This window comes from Acinonyx jubatus, chromosome A3 (assembly GCF_027475565.1).
Source record: "Acinonyx jubatus isolate Ajub_Pintada_27869175 chromosome A3, VMU_Ajub_asm_v1.0, whole genome shotgun sequence".
Taxonomy (NCBI): domain Eukaryota; kingdom Metazoa; phylum Chordata; class Mammalia; order Carnivora; family Felidae; genus Acinonyx; species Acinonyx jubatus.
The window spans coordinates 25,527,629-25,547,792 of NC_069388.1; the positions used below are offsets into that span (position 1 = coordinate 25,527,629).

The following is a 20,164-nucleotide window of genomic DNA, read 5'->3' on the forward strand; positions in this document are numbered from 1 at the left end:
TAAGCCCATTTCCTCATTTGTAAACTGAGGTTAATAAACATCTCTACCTCATGAAAGTATAGTGAGAGTTACACGAAGAGATACTGGAAAAACATTTACGTGGCCCTGCCACGTAAGCGTTCAATTAAAGGACCGCTACTGTTACTACCATGAGAAGCTGAGGGTTCTAATTCTCTACCCCACAAACAAGATTAACAACTGAAGGAGCAGCAGAATACACATCTCATCCTTCTGGCATATTTTTGACCCCACCTCCTATCTGTAGTAGATCCAATTCTGGTAACCCCAACACAATCCTTATCATGTCAGGACAGTCAGGAGCAGGTAGCACAACCCTCAAAAGGTGACACAGAAACTGTTCAGGGGACATAGAAACCAATAACACCTTCATGAAAAATAATTACCAAGAGCCTGAAGTTCATACCCTTTAATCTAATAATTCCATTTCTAGAAATCACTATGGAAAAATTAGAAACCACCTAAATGTCCCCAGTCAGGAAGATGTTAAACAACTCCAGCATATCCAAAGAAATAGTACATAGCCATTAAATTTTTTTTTTAATGTTTATTTATTTTTGACAGAGAGAGAGAGACAGAGCATGAGCGGGGTAAGGACAGATAGAGAGGGAGACACAGAATCCGAAGCAGGCTCCAGGCTCTGAGCTGTCAGCACAGAGCCCCATGCGGGGCTCCAACTCACAGACCACGAGATCATGACCTGAGCCGAAGTCAGACGCTCAACCGACTGAGCCACCCAGGCGCCCCATACATAGCCATTAAAAATAAGTCATTTTTCAGAACACCTGGGGGCGCTCAACTGGATAAGCATCAGACTTCAACTCTGGTCATGATCTCATGATTCGTGAGTTCAAGCCCCACATCAGAATCTGTGCTGTCAGCACAGAGCCTGCTTCGGATCCTCTGTCCCCCTCTCTCTGTCCCTCCCCCACTCGTCCTCATTTTCTCTCAAAAATAAACGTTTTAAAAAAAAAAATAAGTCATCTCTTGGGGTACCTGGCTCAGCTGGTTAAGCAGATGGCTCTTGGTTTGGGCTCAGGTCATGCTCTCACGGTTTGTGAGTTCAAGCCCTGGGTCGGGCTCCGTGCTGACAGTGCAGAACCTGCTTGGGATTCTCTCTCTGCCCTTCCCATACTCATGTGTGTATGCATGTTTTCTCTCTTTCTCAAAGTAAATAAATAAACTTTAAACAACAAAGTCATTTTTATGACAGTGAATGACACCAGAGAACATTCACAACATAGTTAACTGAAAAAAGCTGGGACATACACAAATATATATATGTGCACAGAAAAGTGAAAGCAAACCCCAAGGGCAGTTTTCTCTGAATACTGAAACTATGGGCATTTTTTATTTTCTTCTTTTCAGTTTTCTAAATGTCAATTAGTATACACAAAAACAAAACACGTTTTTGTTCTTGTTTTAAATCATTACCTCTCCGCGAAATCCTTGTTAAACAACAGTTCAATAAAACTGTGGTTGAGATGGCATTTGCAGGTCTTTGGTCTTGTGCTACTTGGGAATAAGAAATGCCACTGATAAAATATAAAACTAGAACAATTAGAATTTCCATCTTCAAATAAAATATTTCAAATCTGGACGCACAAGCGTGCAGATGGAAAAGCCAGGCTAGGCGGCAGGGTGTAGAGATGGTGGCACGCGGGCCAGAAGCACCCTCCCAGCACAGTTCCTTCTAGAAGTGGAACTAGGGCAGGGTTGACACAGAACCTGAACCAGTGGCCTCTGCAGTCAGATACAGGCCTGTGCATTCCTAAAGGACCTGCAGGCTTTCCTGGAAAAATGGCGTAGTGGATTTCTCTTACCTGAACACAACTGTTCGATCTTTGTCAGATTCAGCTGCAGAGACTCATTGATCCAGGCCAGCATGTCATGTCGACTTAGGTTATCACTGGTGACGGACGTTGAGTATACGTTCACTGCCATCTTCTACAGGTGAGGAAGCAGGTGAGGAAAAGAGAAGGGCTCACATTATTAGGCATGCAAGGGAGAGCAAGCCATTTCCTGGAGAGTCACCCAAACCTGTAGTACACAATTTTTAAGCTTCGCATTCTTCCCCGAGAGGCCAAATCAAACACTACGATTCCACCCACCAGCTTGGAGTGCCACACATAAGCATGACCCTGGATGAATTGCCCAACACCCACCAGCCTAAAAGTTAGGCCCCATTCTAATGTGACTTGTATAAAATTTGAAGATAACAAAGACACTATATAAAGAGATGATTAAATGCTTTATGAAGGAAGGCTAATGCATGAACAAGAATGTTCTCTGTTCAGAAAATGTTAGTCCAGGGGATCCTGGGTGGCTCAGTCGGTTAAGCATCCGACTATTAATTTCGGCTTGAGTCATGGTCTCACAATTCATGGGTTTGAGCCCCGCATCGGGCTCTGTGCTGACAGTGCAAAACCTGCTTGGGATTCTGTCTCCCACTCTCTCTCTGCCCCTCCCCCTGCTTGCATGCTCCCTCATTCACTCGCTCTCACTCTCTATCCCAAAATAAGAAAGGAAGGAAGGAAGGAAGGAAGGAAGGAAGGAAGGAAGGAAGGAAGAAAATGTCAGTCCAAACTTACCTATTACCATATCAAAATGTTCACAGAAGTTTCCTTCAGAGTGGGCTTTTCTCTTTTAATGTTTATTTATTTATTTTGAGAGAGAGAGAGAGAGAGAGAGAGGAAAGCACATGCTTGAGCAGAGGAGGGGCAGAGAGAGAAAGAGAGGGAGAGAGAGAATCCCAAACAGGCTCTGAGCTGTAAGCACAGAGCCCAATGTGGGGCTGGATCCCACGAACTATGAGATCATGACTTGAGCCGAAATCAAGAGTCAGACGCTTAACTGACTGAGCCACACAGGCACCCCCAGATGGTGGGCTTTTATTACTTCCTCTTTTTGGTTTTCACTATTCTCCATATTTTCTTTAAAGACTATATCCACTTTTCTAATCAAACAGTAAATAAAACTTTTCAAAACCCTAAGTACTACAAACATGTTGGGAAATAACCTTACAGTGAAGAGACCTTGCTGCTATTCTCTGCTAAACCACCTGGGGACAGGAAGACATCTAAGGAGCTTCACAGACACTTGTCATTTACCCCGACAACTCTCTGCAAGGTTCCCCTCGTTCTCCTCATTTTACAGATGAGGAGAGAGGCTCAACATAGAAACCCTGGGAATGGCAGCCAAACCTGTCCAGCCCCACCATCCACATTCTCTCCCAGCCACTAGAAAATGCTGCCCCTCAACCTTCTGCTAGGCTTTCAGGTGCAAAACAACAAACACACAGAAACACAGTAACTTCAAATGCTATTAAATGTGGATGCCATCATCATCCTCATTCAGTCAACAAATGTACACCAAGCACTGTTCAAGGGCCAAAGAAATGGAAAAGCAAGAGAAACAAGTTGTCTGCCCACCGGTAGTTCCCGCTCTAGCGGTGGAAGTCTGACACAGACCAAACCCACAAACAAATGTCATTTCCTATCAACCATTTAGGAAGTAAGGGTGGTGGGGAATGTAGTCAGGGAAGGCCTCTCTGACTTGATGTTTGAGCTTAAGATTCAGAAGGACACAGCCACACTGAGATGTGAAAGGTGGCTGTGGCCCAGCAAGCAAGAAGGAGAGCGGGAACAGAAGAGGAAAAAGAAATTAAGACGCCAGATCACGTCAGGACTCTGCAGGCCAAGGTAAGGAGTTTCGATTTTATTCTATAATTGTTAAAGAATCCATTGTGGGGATTTAAACAGGGTAGAATCACACTCTCATTTAAGTCTGTGAAGGGGTTCAGGGCAGCCCCCCACCCCATGCCCCCAGAACGTGCCACTTTAGCATGTGGATTATTTTGAGCTGAAGGCACTCAAGACCCCGTGTGCACAAAAAACTTCTGTCCCTTCCTTAACCACACAGAAGAATCTAAACTGGGGGTCTTTCCCAGGAAAAAGGGTTATTAGCAGAGATAAATGTTATGAGTGACCCATCTGTATGGTAGGGCAAACATCTAATTACCTGCTCTTATCGCCCTGTGAAGTACATTCCTTTCCTCTGAAATCCCAGACCCCTCCTTAGAGGAACATATAGACCTCATTTTGCCTGTCTTTGGAATTCCCGTGACCATGCAAATTCTCCATACATACACCTACTAAATTTGATTTTCTCCTGTTAATCTGTCTCATGTCAATTTGATTCTCAGTCCAGCTAGAAGAACCTTGAAGGGGACAAGAATTCTCATTCCCCGACATGTGAAAGAGACCAAATGACTTAACTGCTGGTAGAGGACTGTGGGAAAGGAAAACTCAAGCAATGTGAGTTAAGGTCAGGTTAATCCAGACCGAGTGAAATCTCCAGGCAATTACCAGGAGGACACACAACGAACTATAAAGGACTGGATTTCATAGTGACCTTGACACTTAGAATTTCTCTCATTTCCTGAGACATCAATATTACCAACTGGGGAAACAAAAACTCAAAGCAAATTTGGAGCCATCATGAGACCTCATGCTCTCTCGTGGCACTTCCTTCCATCCACCTCGTGCCTACTACATGAGCTGGTTTTCCCACACCGGTTTCCTGCAAGCCTCATGACTCATAGAGCTACCGAATGAGAGGGCTAGAAGAGACAGTGATCTACCCAACCAATCCCCTCTTTATGAGCAGGGGTGACTAAGGGTTGGCAGGATAAATAACTCATCAGGTCTGTGCTCTCACATCCCATATTCACCTATCCCCCACAGCACTTGGCACAGTGCCTTGCACACAGCGGGCACGCAATAAATGCTATTTGTTTTCAGGTGGGCAGGACAGTGTCAAAGGCAGAAAACTATATCCATGTACACTTTTTTCAGAAAGCAAACCGTCAACGCTCTTGAGCTTTTAAATTCAGACGATAAAACCATTTTATACAGGAAGCCAACACAATTTAATTCCTGACTCCACTGGGAAATTAATTCCTGATCCCACAGTACTTCATTCAAATCTCTATGATAGGTATTATTACATTGGATTGTCATTATCTCTTCATTTCTGAATCATTTCAGATTTGGGCCAGGAGGCAATATGCTCTATGAAAAGAGCTGAGGATTTCCAGCTAAGAAGACCCGGGTTTGAGTGTGAGGCTGTCGCTCTTTCCCTGTATGACCCAGGGCAAGGTACTTAACTTCAGTACACTTCAGTTATCTTACGAGGGAATGCCACCTATCTGAAAATTACGATGTGAGGTTTAAATGAGGTAAGGTACATAAAATACTCGCGTGGTATCTGACACATACCAGGTATTAAACAAACAAGATCCAGGCAGGGAGGGGCCTTGTCTCACTCATCCTCCTACCTGCAGTGCCAAAAACAGTGCCCAAGACCTGCCCCACTATCTCTTATCCCCATCCACTGCAGCAGCCTTCAAATTAGTCTCACTGCTTCAATCTGTCCTTACACAGCAGCCACAAAGAATTTTCTGAATCATAAATCCGATCAAGTGTCTCCCCCGTTTAAAATCCCTGAATGAATGAATAAATGTAACGCATATTGTGTGCAAAACACTATTACCGAGGACCAAGGAGAGATACATCCAAACAAAAAGCACGGTCACAGGCTAAGCACTTGTAATCTATTTTGGCCACATTCGTACACACTGCGGGTATTGTATGTGTCATGCTACCATAAAATGTAAGCAGCTGGTTAGGACACGTGTGTCTCCTGACCACACCCCAGCTCAGAAAACGTTAATGGCCTTTCATCATCATATAATTTAAAACTCTTTCATTAGCAGTACATTAATACCTGGTCCCATGTGCTCCGCAAACTCTGCAGCCACTAAAGACATGGGGTCAGGCACCCTGTGGACATGCAATAAACATCCACTGACTCAACCAATTAATTGGCTCTTCCAGGCAGTCAAAACAGAGCCTAGTTCTCGGAGCTACAGCTACCTACAGCTTCCCCCGTAAGAATTCCATTGCTTGGCTTCAATGGCACACCCCATGACCATCATGCAAGCCTCACCTTTAGAAGGCTCCATGATCCAGGTTTCAACTGCCTTGAAAAAGCTCTTTAACCTCCCCAGGTATCTGTCCTCCTTCACAGTTCTCCTTGCAGGTTCTGAAACCCATTCTGATTAGATGCTGGCTGAGGAGCACCCTATTACTTCCAAGGCACCATAGTGAGCCCTATGGAAAGGGGGAGGGAAGGTGCCACCAGACAAAAGCCATGTGACCCTTTCTGGATCACAAATGGCTCACCTGTGAACAGTGAACAATACATTCTGCACAAGGTGGTGGTGAGGATTACATGAGATCTAAGTGAAAACACTTCAGTGAAAAGCACATCATGTCTTGAGCTTCTCTGTGTGCCAGAAACTGTGCCAGGCACTTTGACACACCACCACAGGGGGCACACTGCTATGAAACACACTAGCTCTCAGGGAGGTAGCATAATACAGGTGTTGAGAGCCTCGACTCTTGCATCACAGATGTGGCTTCAGTCAACTGCTGGACAGTATAAAGCAAATCACTTGACCTCTCAGAGTCTCAGTCCCTTATTTGTAGAAAGGAACACGGGATTGGGGAGCCTGGGTGGCTCAGTCGGTTCAGCACCCAACTCGTGGTTTCAGCTCAGGTCATGATCTCACGGTTCATGAGTTCCAGCCCCGGGTCAGGGCTCCGTGCTGACAGTGAAGAACCTGCTCAGGATGCTCTCTCCCCCTCTCTCTGCCCCTTCCCCGTGCACACATGTGCTCGTGCTCTCTCTCTCTCAAAATAAATAAACTTAAAAAAAAAAAAAATGAACAGGGGGGCCTGGGTAGTTCAGTTGGTTAAGCTCTGACTTCGGCTCAGGTGATGATCTCACAGTTTGTGAGTCTGAGCCCCACATCGGGCTCTGCTGACACCTCAGAGCCTGGTGCCTGCTTGGGATTCTTTGTCTCCCTCTCTCTCTGCCTTTCTCTGTCTCCCTCCCACTCAAACTGTCTCTCTCGCTCTCTCTCAAAAATAAACATTAAAAGATTTTAAAAAATGAACATAGGATCTCTTAGAGATAGTGTGATATTAAATGATACAATGCCACAGCAAGCACTTAACACAATACCTGGCACATAGCAAATGCCCAACTAGCAAATAGCTATTATCAAATTCTATCGCTTCTTGGCCTTTTGGCTAAGATCAAGTGTATTACTATCACAATTCTTACAGCACCCCAACAGGAAGTGAATGCCAGGTTTAGTGTACCTTCCCTTCAATGGGCCTCAGGATCTTCATCTTCAAAATGGGGCAGAGGGTGAACTCTGACCTGAAGCACCTCAGGGCAGCTGTGAAGCAGGGACTGGAAAAGCACTGTTCCTATCACCCTGTTATACTGTCTTCATAGTAATTATATGAAATTATCCCGAAATTATCTTGTCCATATATTCACTTTCTTATTTCCTATCTGTCTCCCCACCACAAGGCAGACGCCTTTGCCTCCTGCTCCCGGGTTATAGCCAACGCTCAGCACAACACCTAGTACTTAGTAGGCGCTCAACAAATACCGCATAACGAAAGGAAGGAGTCCATTGAGCTGGCCTACTTCTTGCCCCATAATGTGATAAAAGCTTTCTGTAGTCTTATCATTGTCCCCGTTTTACAGATGAGGAAACTAAGGCCGTGAGGTTCCAGCACCTGCCCAAGGTCGCACCGCAAGGAATGGAACCCAGGTCTGAATTCAAAACCGAACGCTTGACCACCAGGCGACAGCTTCCTACAGTGGGGGTCCCCAGAGCTCCTAGCAGGATTCACTTCAACCACACACACCCCCTTACCCGGACTGGCCAACCCGGAACCGCCCGCTACCGCGGTCCCGGTCCCACACCTAGGCCGCGGCCCAGAAGCCCCCACGCTACCGAGGGGCAGCCCCCACTTCCGGCCCGAAGCCCCGCCCATGGCAGAACTCGGCGCGCGCCCCCAGACCAGTCCGCGCGCGCCGGGTCACGGCCCCGCCCTTCCCCCCACCCGACCCGATCTGCACGGCCTCGAGGAGCGGCCCAGGCATTGCCCGCAAGGCCCGCCGGTGCCTGCCTGGCCCGAAGCCCACCCGGCCACCCCCTGGCCGCCGCCCCGTGCCCGCTAGCCGGCTCACCGGCTCTCGGCGGGACCGCGTCCACTGCCTGTGCCCGGTTTCGGTTCCGTCCTCGTCTCGTTCAAACCGCCCGACCCCGCCCGCCCGCCCGCGCGATGACCTCACACGCACCCCCCGCCCCGTTACGCGCAGACGTACAGGCTCGTCAGTCCCCGCCGGCTCCTTTTATAGAGAGGGATTGAGCCGCGCGCCAGGGGCGGGGCCCGGCCAGTGATAGACTGCTCGGGCGCCCCGGGGGCGGGACGCCGGCTGCCAGGGCAATCAGCCACGTGGTCTCCCGAAGCCAATGAGATCCCGCCCCAGTCCGGGTTTGCCTGCCTAGTAGGAAGAATCCAGTTACAAATTCCCCACCCTAGGAGCCAAAAAAAAAAAAAAAAAAAAAAAAAAATCGGTATTACAATGAATTTCTACAAAAATGGGCTATTGGATAATAAAGATACTTGGTAAGAGCTTTGAGGAAAGACTTAAAAGTCACCTCAGAGACATATCCTGTGAACACTCTGTTATGACCCTGTGATCTCATCATCCGTTTATTTTCTTCTCAGTGCCTATGAAGTCCTCGTGTTTATTCGTTTATGCCTTTGTCTGCCTTTCCTTAAGTTCCACAAAAGCAAGGATCTTCTCAGTCTGTGTCCCACTGCCTGACTTTGCTGAAAGAATGAGTTACACCCACTTTAAAGAAGAGGAAGCTGAGGCTCAGAGATTGACTTGCCCAGCATTACAGAAGCTGACCCAGGTTTTGTCTAGGTATCATTTATTCATGCGTCCCACAAATATTTATTTTTTCTGATCAATCAGGCCCTAGGTATTTCATAGTAAGCAAAAACCAGACATAGCCTCTGAGCTTTTAGTTGTGACTTTTTTTTTTTTTTTAAGTAAGCTCTATGGGGGCGGCTGGGTGGCTCAGTCGGTTAAGCTTCAGACTTCGGCTCAGGTCGTGATCTCACGTTAAGTTCCAGCACAGCCTGGCGCTCTTTGTTCAGAGCGTGGGGCCTGCTTGGGATTCTGTGTCTCCCCCTCTCTGTGCCCCTCCCCCTGATTGTGCTGTCTTTCTAAGATATAGATAGATAGATAGATAGATAGATAGATAGATATAGATATATAGATATAGATATAGATATAGATATATAGATATATAAATTGAGGTATGTAAGCTCTAGGCCCAAAGAGGGGCTCAAACTCTTGACCCAAGTTAAAAAGTCCCAGGCTCTACCAACTGAGCCAGCCAGACGCCCCTAGCCTCTGAGGTTTTTTGTTGTTGTTTTAATTTTTTTTAATGTTTATTTTGAGAGAGAGATAGAACAAGCCAGGGAGGGGCAGAGAGAGAGAGAGAAATTCTAAGCAGGCTCTACACTGTCAGTGCAGAGCCTGATGTGGGGCTCAAACTCACGAACTGTGAGATCATGAGCTGAAAACAAGAGTAGAATGTTTAACTGACTGAGGCACCCAAGTGCCCCTAGCCTCTGAGCTTTTAAAAGTTTCCAGTCTGAATGTTACTCAGGAGGGTGCTAGCCAAGATTATCTGGGTCAGATTAAGCCTTGACTGCAAAAGGGCAGAGAATAGTGAAAAACAAGTTTCTCTCCAGCAGGAAAAATAGCTTTGAAGACTTCAACATGGGTTTTTAAGCAATTATTTTAACATGGGAGTGATCTCTTTATTGCAGGTAGAATATGTGAGTCCCCTCTCCAAAAACAAAACAAAAAGTATGACTTCAAGGCCTAAGCTTTCCAAACGTATGACAAGTTTACTGAGCTAAAAACTGGTGTTGGGAGGTCTCGGCTGCTTTAGGCACTTCACAAGCTCAAGGGAGAGAAGACTACAAAACTAAGTTATAATACAGTGTGCTTTGTGCTAAGATAAATTCTCCCATCTATCCACAGGGAAGGAGGACTCAGATCAGGAAAGGGCTTCTAATCCTGCCTTGAATGGGGGCAAAGAAGGCTTCCTGGGAGAGTAAGAACTGGAGGACTAGTTTGGCAAGGAGGCTGTTCCGGACAGCATGTGCAAAGACTCAGAGTAAATATCACCAACTCCAGTAATGCCCACCTGTTTCCCTTCTGTGATGCTGAGACCTCAGGATGAACCAAGGCTCAGAGAGGACACTAGGTTATAAGGCCTGAAACACTGGGATTTATGCATGGCTCTGTATATTTCACAAGTTTCAAAAATAAATAACCAAGGGCAATGCGTGGTTCTAGAATGGATACTGGATCAGAAAATATTATTTCTGCAAGATCCCTTCCACGGGACTCTGGGGTGCCAGATCCCAAAGCCACCCCCGTCAATTCTCCCTAACAAGGAGCAAGGGGACCCTAACATGATCGAGGGGTGGGGGGGTGGGGGTGGTGATGAACACAACTTGAACACAAGATGTTGTTGCATCATCAGCCCAGCACCCGGGGGATTATTGCCCTGCTCTTCCTTAAGACTTTAATACATGGATAAATATCGGATGTCACCATCACTACCAACACCCAGGCATTAACACTGCGTTGACTAGTGGCTTTTGTTATCACAAAGCCATCCCATACACACGAGGGCTTACTACATGCCAGGCACCAGACAAAGCTCTTTACCCAGATCATGCCCTTGAACACTCACAGCAGCCCTAGGAAGAGGGCAGGATTTATGCTCCTTACCTGCTAAAGATGTTATCTTCCTGGATAGAGCTCCAGACAACTGGAAGACTGTTCCAGAAAAGGCCTACAGGTAACACGAGGTCCAACCCCTTCCCCCAGATCAGAATGTTCGTCGCATTTTCCCCCTTGCCGTCGGGCCAGGGATCATGGAGACACCAACCTAGCCCCCCATCTCGTTTAAAGAACAGCTCCGACAGCCCCTCCAAAGCCAACGCCCAACCTGCCCCACAAATGGACCAGGCCACCCAAGAGCCCCTCACCTGGAGGGCTAGTCCACCTCCTCTCTTGGGGATTCGAGGCCAGGGCTGTTTATTTCGCTTCATTCTGCCCTGGTATTCGGTGCAGCACTGCACACCAACCCGGCTTAATAGGGCAGCCGAGGCCCCTGGGACCTCAACACCTCAGGAGTGCCAGCCCGCTTGCTAATTGCCAACCGTCTCACCATGGTGTCTTGCAAAACGTTTCTCAATCCCCATTCCAACAGTGGGCTTAATAAGGCCCGCAACTACAGTCATGGAGGTGGCCAGGACTAGAACACTTTTTACAGGAAGAGACATATAGTTGCCACGTGCAGCTGATGTTCAATTGACTCATTGCATGTGCAGCCGTTTACAAACCTTTTTCCCTCGGCAGGCATCAGCTGACCGAGATGAACCTCGGGAGAGGCACTGAAATTTTTCACTGGCTCCTAGTCCCTGACCAAAGGCTAGATCTAGTAGATCTAGTGATAGGACTGTGGCATGATGGGCTGGGGTATCGGGACACCTGGCTGGCCGGCTGGGAAAGTCCTGCAGAGCAACGGGGATACTCTACCCAAAGAGGTGCGGCCACAGGTTAGACTCCTAGGGCCATTACCGTGAGTCCTGTGACTGAACAGGGACAGGACAACTTGGGAGTAGTGCGTCCGGGTGCAAGGGATTCCAACCAAGGTGCAGAGAACTGGGAGAAGCAGCCTTGGGATTCTGGAGTCCTTAATCATCTTCATCAGCTACCCAAGAGCTATAAGAAACAGCCTGGAGGGGTGCTCGGGTGGCTCAGTCCATTGAGTGTGACTGTTGACTTTGGCTCGGGTCATGATCCCAGAGTACTGGGACTGGGCCCGGCATCAGCAACAGGCTTGAGTGTGGAGCCTGCTTAGGATTCTCTCTCCCACTCTCCCCGGCTTGCATTCACTCTCACTTCTACACTGTGCTTGCTGCGTGAACCAAGGGCCTACTTCGACTCCCACCTATTCCACTGGAATCAGGCCCTCCCACGTCCCACCCATCTGACCTGCAAAAGAAGGGACACCAGACTGTTAGAGAAATACTGATTTTAATTCAACATAAGGTAAACTCTAGGCATCTGTCATTTTTCAGCCTAAAAATTAGCAAGACTGTTGAAACAAGGCACAATTTTCCCCCATACTTGTTACGTGGCTCCAGTTACAAAAAAAAAAACTTTTTATGAAAATGTTAAAACATAAAAATAGAAGTCTGTGATTTAAAAAAAAAAAGTGTATAAAAAAATTCCCACAAAACCTGTCAACGTTGTTCCTTATTCTACAAAATAGCACCAGTAAGAAGAGTAAAAGGTGTTAAAAACCATTACGACAGCATTTCTGAAATGCAGCTTTCCCGACCTCCCATTCCCCCTAAAAACAACTTCTCATGGAATACAAAAGGACTTTAAAATCTCTGGAAGGAGGGCGAGCTTTTATTGCAGTTTCCCCCTGCAATCTCTTAGATGAGGGGAGAGTGCAGGGAATGTGCTTGTGCCCCGGCTGTCATTGCTTCTCAGTTTAGAAAAAGGCTGAGGAATTGGGGTATCCTACTTCTAATGTGGAGACCTGTGCCTGCAGAGTAGTCTGGAAGGGTGCATTTTGGGGGTGGGCAGGGATGTCTTACCTAAGCCTACTCCTTTGTTCCCTTCTAGTGGGGAAGAGGGAGATAGCGAGAAGCCATACCTGTCCGCATAACATATGGCAATTTATACCCAGCCCACCCCTTCCTGAGCTCCCCGGAGGGTTCTATTGCAGTCACTGGGAGGGATATCACTAAGGGTGGTCCTCCCTGTGGGTCTGTGGGGGGGAAAATAGCCCTGAATGTGATGATGAGGTCATCCCTGCTGAAATCATCATCATTACAGAAAATACTCTACACGGGCCCTGACAGCGGGTCCCAGCCCTTTATACTGAGGCCAGGGGAATGTGCTAGGGAAAATTCAAGAACGACATAGACATCATCTCCTCTTCTGCTAGCCCTAGGAAGAAAAACACCCAGGGCCCTTAAAATGTCCCTTAGCTACATGTCTACCACTGCAGTCCTGGGAAACAAGGAGCTGCAGATGTTTTTTAAAAATCATAGTCTTGGGATAACTGTCTTGGGTGATTTTTCAGCATTAACCTGAGTATTGGAGGGCTGTTGGCACTGTGGTTTTGGTATCTTAGCCATTGTTTCTCTGAGCGGTAAACCCGGGAGGGGAAAGAAAAAAAACCCATCTTACTACCTACTTCAAGTTTTAAAAATTTTAGAAGACAAAACGAGCACCGTGTTTGGCCACTCCTAGCAGCCAGGTCTGAATTGTGCACAAGGAGGCAGCACCTCAGGCTTTCCCTGCCAGGAGGGGGTCGCACGGCTCTGCTCCTGCCAAGGATAGGTGGCGCAACCCCACAACGCGGAGCAGAGGAAGGGCAGAGCTGAGGCTGTACCTCCTGGGTCCTGGCTCTGCCCCACATGCCCCGGTGCTCCTGGGCTCAGGGTGCCTGGGGGCTATTCACAGGCAAAGTAGTCCTTCAGGGGGGCGAAGAGGTGTCGGATGACAGGCACACTCCAGGACCTCCCAAGCAGCTTCTGGCGGGCACCACGGCCCATGTTGGACACATCCGTGTAGTGTACAGGAAAGCCGAAGATCCTGGCGGGAGGCACCAGAGTACAAAGACAGGGAGTCAGAAGCGCCCCCCTCCACCACGCTTAGCACCTCTGGAAGATCTTAAACGTGAACGGTATGGCACTGTTCTTTCTGCCCTTTATCCCATCAGGCCAACCAGGCCTGCACATGAGCCCTCTCTTGACCCCCAGAGGTCAGGCCCACCGGTTCTTCAGCACATGAGGGCAGGGTTCCTCTATGAGGATGTCTGTTTTGTGCATACCCAAGCATTAGCACTGTGCTCCTGGCGCACAGCTGGTGCTCAGTGGACCTTTCCCATAAGAATGAGTGAATAAATGAATGGATGGATGAGTGAATGCATGCCAAGAAAGCCAGACAGCAAGCAAAGAGACATGTATCTGCCTTCAAACCACAAGATGAGAAAAGTTAGGCAATCTCCCTAATAAGAAATAAGGACACTCCCAGAAATGGATCAGCATGTGCTCAAATAATTAACCGTGACTACATTGACTTATCCTGCATTTTCTTTCTCTCTTCAAAGCCAGTTGTTAGATCAGGGTCCAAGCTGGACGTAACGCAGGTGGCAACCAAATATACCAAGAGCTTCCTCTATGGGATTCTACCAGGCCTGGTGAGAGGCTACAGATACACTGGACCTCAGTCTTTCCTGGCTTTACAAACTAACCCCTTTAGTGTGCACACCAATGGGCCAATGGCTGAATGGGTTTGAAGAAACCTGCCAGAGATGTAACACCTTAGGCTTCTGTCTTGTTTAGCCTATAAACGACAGCCATCTGCACCAGCCCCCGTATCACAGAGCCAGCCCAGCATGTTAGGTTTAGGTCTCAAAATACAGAATAACCCACGAGATGAATGGCAAGAATACCCACCAGTTTCTTTCTACAAATCAGAACTTAACTTTAAAACTAAGAAAACTATTGTTAAATCAAATTAGAAATAAAACCAGCTGTAGGACCGAACTAACTGGAATAAAAGTACTCTTATCAAATCCTGAGACACAGCCAAAAATGTAAAAAGGAATATTCATAGCCCTTCCTACATTTTGAACAAGAAGGGAAAACAAAAGAAAAAAAAAATTGAAACCAGAATAGGAGAATTGAAATCCAAGAGCTAGTTTTTTGAATCAAAATAGTTTAACTACCAACTTAGCCAAGTAAATGGAAGAAGATGACAGACTGTGGCTAAGTAGGAATCAGCTTTAGAACCAACAACTTGGCCGAAGGGATCTTCTCAGAAAGACCAATGGCAAGTCAATGGGGTTTTCTTTAGCTGGTTCCTCATACATTCTGGAACCCCAACATGTTGGGGAAGGTAAATGCCAGGGCAGCACAGCCAGAACACAGAGAGATGGTGCCATCTAATGACCTCATGTTTCAGATTCCTCACCACCACCACCCTTCTGTCATTTCTACCAGGAAAATCAGCACTAACTCTGAAAAGGTATTATTCCCAGCCCCAGGAACATAGGTCAGGGAGACCGTGCAGAATTAAGGCAAGCACCTGGCCATTTGTCCTGCCATCCTTAACCACGTGTCCTTCCCCTTTCTCTCTGCCTGTGGGATTTCCCTCTTCACGTGCAGCCCTGCTCACCTTTCTAGCTCAGTGCACCACAAAACATCTTCTTTGCCATTCATGACAACAGGGAAAAGTTGGTTTTTCCCCTGTCTGATCGAGTTCGACTTGGTGGTTATTGTCTGTACTTTCTTTAACTGGAGAACAAAACGACATCATGGAGTGAGCACAGAATGAAGGACTGGGGTCAAGTCAAGGCTCAAAAGCACCTAGGGAAGATGCAGGAGGGAAGGCAGGTGTGGGAGAGAGGGGGGCAGGGATGGGCTCACAGAGGGAATGAGAAAAGGAGAGCTGGAAGGGCAAGAACATTTTGTGTTTCCCACAAACACCAAGAAGTTAATGAACATGAAGGACCAGCCTCACAGAGAACAGCAGATAAACAAAACAGTGACCATGAATGAGATCACATGGGGGCCATGAAAACACCAGAGTTATTGACCAAGCAGGATTAAGCAAAAGTAAAAAAACCCACCCAGATTGTAGAGAATGGCCCACTGGGTTTTGAAGGAATGAAACTTAGCTTGATATAAACATTACATTTATGGAGGTCTTATAATTAACTATGACTTAACAGCAGACATTTTTTTTTTTTTGGCAAAGGTAGAATTACTTGTTTGTTACCAGGAGGATGAGGTGAAATAATCTGTGTCTCTATTCACAATTGGAAAGTCTAGTTGCCTTTTCTCATGGTGATTATTTGTTTATCAAGAACCTCTCCTACCGTTGTGCTTAAAGACGGGAGAGAGCAATGACATGGTGAAAGAGGCCCAGCACCAGGGAGTCATGTGGGGGGCGGGAGGGGAGGGGTGGCAGGAACAAACTGGACACCACGGTCAAGTCCTCGCTTGGAGGTCACCAAGTGTGTTTCCAGAGACCATTTGTTAGAACGTCTTACCTTTGCTGTCCTATTGAACTCCAAGCAGTCCTGCAGCTCGAGTTTATCATTCTTTGATGCTATCACGGGCCTGGGAACATCCAAAACCCATTACTTTCTACCAACTACAAAGGGGCCTCGGCTAGGCGCTCCCCAAGGTGGGAGTGAGGGCCAAAGACTGCAAAATGAGCTCTGGCAGTGAACTTGCTACAAATTCCTGATAAAAAAAATGAGCCTCGCAAGAGCACATGACTCTGCAACAAAGCTATGGACAGACTAGCCCCTTGAAGAGGCAGCCCAATGTCCCAGAGCAAATGCTCCCCGTTTCCAAATTTTAATATTAGGCAGAGCTCTCCCCTGAGAGCAGGATGAGGGAAAGCACACTGGAAAAGGTCAGGAAACCCTTCCAGTCCAGCCCCAACTGTTCACTGGCTGAGTGACCTTGAGCAAGTTAGGCCCCCCCTCTCTGGGCTTCATCAGGAACTTGGGTTAGGTCTTTGTGGGTCTACTCGTTACAACTAGCACATCAAACCCATGATTTGGTGGCTTACACTAGGGGGTGGATGGGGCCTCCAGAAGCTTTCATGGCTAAAAGGAAGTACAAGTAAGAGAGACAGGAGGTGGGTTCACAATACTACCAATCACTCTTTTAACTTTTACCATTGAAACCTGCAAATGGAGAAAGGCAGACAGATGCCTGAGAAGGGGAAGGGCTAGAAATTGAGGAACCAAGGGGTTCAGCAGTTCCAGAGCAGAAAACCAGCAGAAGGTCTGAATGCACAGAGTTCACGAACACCACAGCAACCCCTGTGTTAGGAACTTCAAGGCCAAAAGGCAATCAGATGTAAGAATGAATATGGTGCCCATAGGAGGGGCCTCTGAATCACACAAAACATTCCCCTAGATTCTGTCAGAGATTCCTTTGACCTCACCTTCCAAGCTTCAAAATGCCTGCCTACCCGAATCTTGAGTCTTCCATGAACCCAAGGGAGTGAAGGCAGCTTGGACTCTACACAACCAAGGTGTGTGGACTAATGGCTGGGTTTGGGTCTGTGATCACCAGGTGATGGCTGGGTCACCCCTCCTACAGCCCTGCACAGCACAGCTGTAGCCATTCAGTTCTCACAATTGGGCAGAAGGCTGTGGAGACTGCAGACTCCTTTCATCTGATACCCTACGCCCAATGGGTCGGCAAATTCTGTTAGTCCTACCCTCACATTACCCACAATCTGATCCATCCGTCCTGCCGAATTCCACAGGACTCCACCACCACCCCCCACCCAGAGCCATACTCGCATTGTGTTGAGTATGTATGGGTGGTGCCTCCTGGGCCCTCCTCTGAACACCCACCCTCACTGGTCTCCCCATTGCTGCCCTCATCCTGCTATTGTCTATCCTTCTATGAGCAAGTACCATGAACATGAGATCCAACTCTCACCTGCTTAAAATGGTTCACGAACTTCTATGCGATGACCCAGAAGGGCCACATAACTTGGCCCATACTTCTGAGTCCTTTGCCTTACTGCCCCAGCCACTCTGGCCCCTGGAACAGTTCTTGAGCCGGTCTTCCAATGCATTCTTCAACATCGCCCCTTCCCCTATTCCTTCTTCCCAGAATGTTTGTCTTTCCCTCTAATAGCCGCGTGGCTCTATTCTTTCATTTAATGCCCTGCCGGAAGGAGAAGCGCCCCCACTGGTTCCTACGATGCCCCCACCTCCAGCCATGACTGCAAAATTATTTACTGTCTTCTCTACCCATCTGCCATGAGCATGTCAACTCCATAAGAGCTGTGACTGACATCTAATGTGCATACCACTAAGCTGGCAGCACATACAGCAGTGGCTGGCACAGAGGGCTCAAGTGTTGAGTGAAAGAGCCCACTTCAGGGGCGCCTGGGTGGCTCAGTCGGTTAAGTGTCCGACTTCGGCTCAGGTCATGATCTCGTGGTTCGTGAGTTCAAGCCCCGCGTCGGGCTCTGTGCTCCAGCTCGGAGCCTGGAGCCTGTTTCAGATTCTGTGTCTCCCTCTCTCTCTCTGACCCTCCCCCGTTCATGCTCTGTCTGTCTCTGTCTCAAAAATAAATAAACGTTAAAAAAAAAAAAAGAAAGAAAAAGCCCACTTCATCCAGACATGGACATTTTCCATTTCACTGGCTGATCAGCCAAATAAAAACACAGCCTACCCAACAGAAATCCTACAAGCTATTCCAGCACCTTCTCCCCTCTGTTCACACTTTGCTAAATGCCTGAAAGTTATTATGCTTTCAGTCCTTCTTTCTAAAGGAGAAATTTCTTTAAGCTCAACTCATTTGCAAGTCTGGGATGTCACATTAAACATCACATTGTGTATCTTAATCAGCAGGTTGTTCTCCTGGAAACCACATATAGGAGATAACGAATCCTCAGCAATGCCGTTTACTTTGTGGCTTTGAACATGAAAAGATTGATAAAAAGTTGTGAAAACTCTTGATTAAGAAAATCCAAGGGAGACAGGTTAGCACGGTTCTGCCACCTGGCTGGTCACCACAGGCCTCATCCAGGGATCACTTCATCTAACAATTTACTTTTATTTCCCAATTGGATACCAACTGGGAGAACAGGTGGGGCATTAGCACTCTGCTCTATCCCAGCTCCAGGCACTTTTAAGAACCTGCCCCATAGGCAGAGTGGTAACAAGTCAGAGAAGACTAAGGAATCCTGGCCTCCGATTTCCATGTAGTTGCTGTACTTCCCAACAGGCATCAACCACAACACCAGTCTGAATCCCAGCTGGGGCCATTTCTCAGCAGATTCAGTGCTTTCTAGAAGGTTTGAATGATTCTCTGGGTCACAAGACTTCACAGTTAGGGCTCACACCATTAGTTACAATTAACTCGGCCATTACCTGACCCAGCATGAGCCCCTTGTTACCTGTTCATTCCAGGCAGGTTGCCCCAGAAGTAGCGGGCCCTGTGAGCAGCAGACACTTTGATGGCATCGATCATCACTGGGTTACACTGCAGAGAGAAGGGCAGCAGCTGGGAGCTCATGTCAGTATTCAGGTGTAAGCCGGGGTGGGGCTTGACCGGGGCAGGTGACAGGGCAGCCTCTGCTACAGAAGAGGCATGGTTCCCCTCAGCAAGAGGAAAGACCAATTCCCATCAAGAATCTAGCTGGGTGCGCCTGGGTGGTTCAGTCTATTAAAAGTCTGACTCTTGATTTCAGCTCAGGTCTTGATCTCACAGTTGTGGGATCGAGCCCCGCATCAGGCTCCATGCTGATAGCATGGAGTCTGCTTGGGATTCCTTCTCTCCCCCTCTCCGTCCCTCCCCTGCTCGTGCTCTCTCTCTCTCAAGATAAATAAACTTTAAAAAAATGGTAAGAATCTGGCTGGAAGACAGAAGTGCCCAGATATTAATGGTGGCAAGAGACACCCGACCGGACCTGCAGGTTCTAAGAGAGGATATACCCTCGGACAAGCCAGATAATTACAGAATGTGCTATATGTACAGGGAGTAAAAGTAGCTCAAAATTGAAATCTGTCAAGTTGGCAGGTGGGTGCAGGAATATAGTTTTGGCAAAATATGGCTTCCGTCGGCCCTCTGCCAGGTTCACACACCATGAGGGAACTAAGGAGCCAGTTCTATAACCTCTCTAGCTGACTACAAGCTATAAAGTTTTGGAGGAAAGGAATTAAATGCATAAAAAGCATTTACTATAATGCTTGATGATATTGTGTCAACGAACTGCTGGCAGCCGCTTAAAACAGCAGTTCTCAGAACGGGGAGGAGAAAAATGACCCCAGAGTGAAAAACAAAGTTTAGTCAAATCCCCTGAGGCTTCGAAAAGTAGGGAGATGAGGATTTCATCATCAGACTTCAGGGGGATTCAGGGTGAGGTCGAGATCAAATTGTCTTCCATGTACTAAAAAGAATCAACCCACCTGACTCCATTAGTTTTAGATTTTTGGATTTAGCCATGTCCTCCATCTAGAACCCAAAGTCATTCCCCAAAGCGGAAACACCCAACCGCCCCCAATGCCAGCAGGACTCACCCACCCATGCACTCTGGATACTCA

At 47.4% G+C, this 20,164-nt stretch overlaps 2 protein-coding genes across 13 annotated transcripts in view; both read right to left on the bottom strand.

Annotated features, from left to right (window-relative positions):
- The window catches only part of MAPRE1 (microtubule associated protein RP/EB family member 1), a 30,572-nt gene extending 22,294 nt beyond the window's left edge, over nucleotides 1-8,278 (bottom strand). Inside the window, exons 1-2 of the mRNA XM_027069855.2 lie at nucleotides 8,134-8,278; nucleotides 1,842-1,965 (exon numbers count right to left, since the gene is read on the bottom strand). Coding sequence (XP_026925656.1) covers nucleotides 1,842-1,962 — 121 coding nt within the window. The 5' untranslated portion in view covers nucleotides 1,963-1,965; nucleotides 8,134-8,278. The remainder of the gene's footprint in view (nucleotides 1-1,841; nucleotides 1,966-8,133) is intronic.
- A 3,790-nt stretch (nucleotides 8,279-12,068) lies between these two features.
- DNMT3B (DNA methyltransferase 3 beta) overlaps nucleotides 12,069-20,164 on the bottom strand; it is a 42,128-nt gene continuing 34,032 nt past the window's right edge. For 7 of the 12 annotated variants that reach the window (XM_053200081.1, XM_053200083.1, XM_053200082.1 and 4 more), the window contains 4 exons: nucleotides 19,018-19,103; nucleotides 16,130-16,199; nucleotides 15,253-15,371; nucleotides 12,069-13,665 (listed from right to left, as the gene is read on the bottom strand). In XM_053200081.1, coding sequence (XP_053056056.1) covers nucleotides 13,524-13,665; nucleotides 15,253-15,371; nucleotides 16,130-16,199; nucleotides 19,018-19,103 — 417 coding nt within the window. In that variant the 3' untranslated portion in view covers nucleotides 12,069-13,523. Of the gene's footprint in view, nucleotides 13,666-15,252; nucleotides 15,372-16,129; nucleotides 16,200-18,173; nucleotides 18,909-19,017; nucleotides 19,104-20,164 lie in introns of those variants that run through there. The other 5 variants (XM_027069851.2, XM_027069845.2, XM_053200079.1 and 2 more) reach the window with 4 other exon arrangements.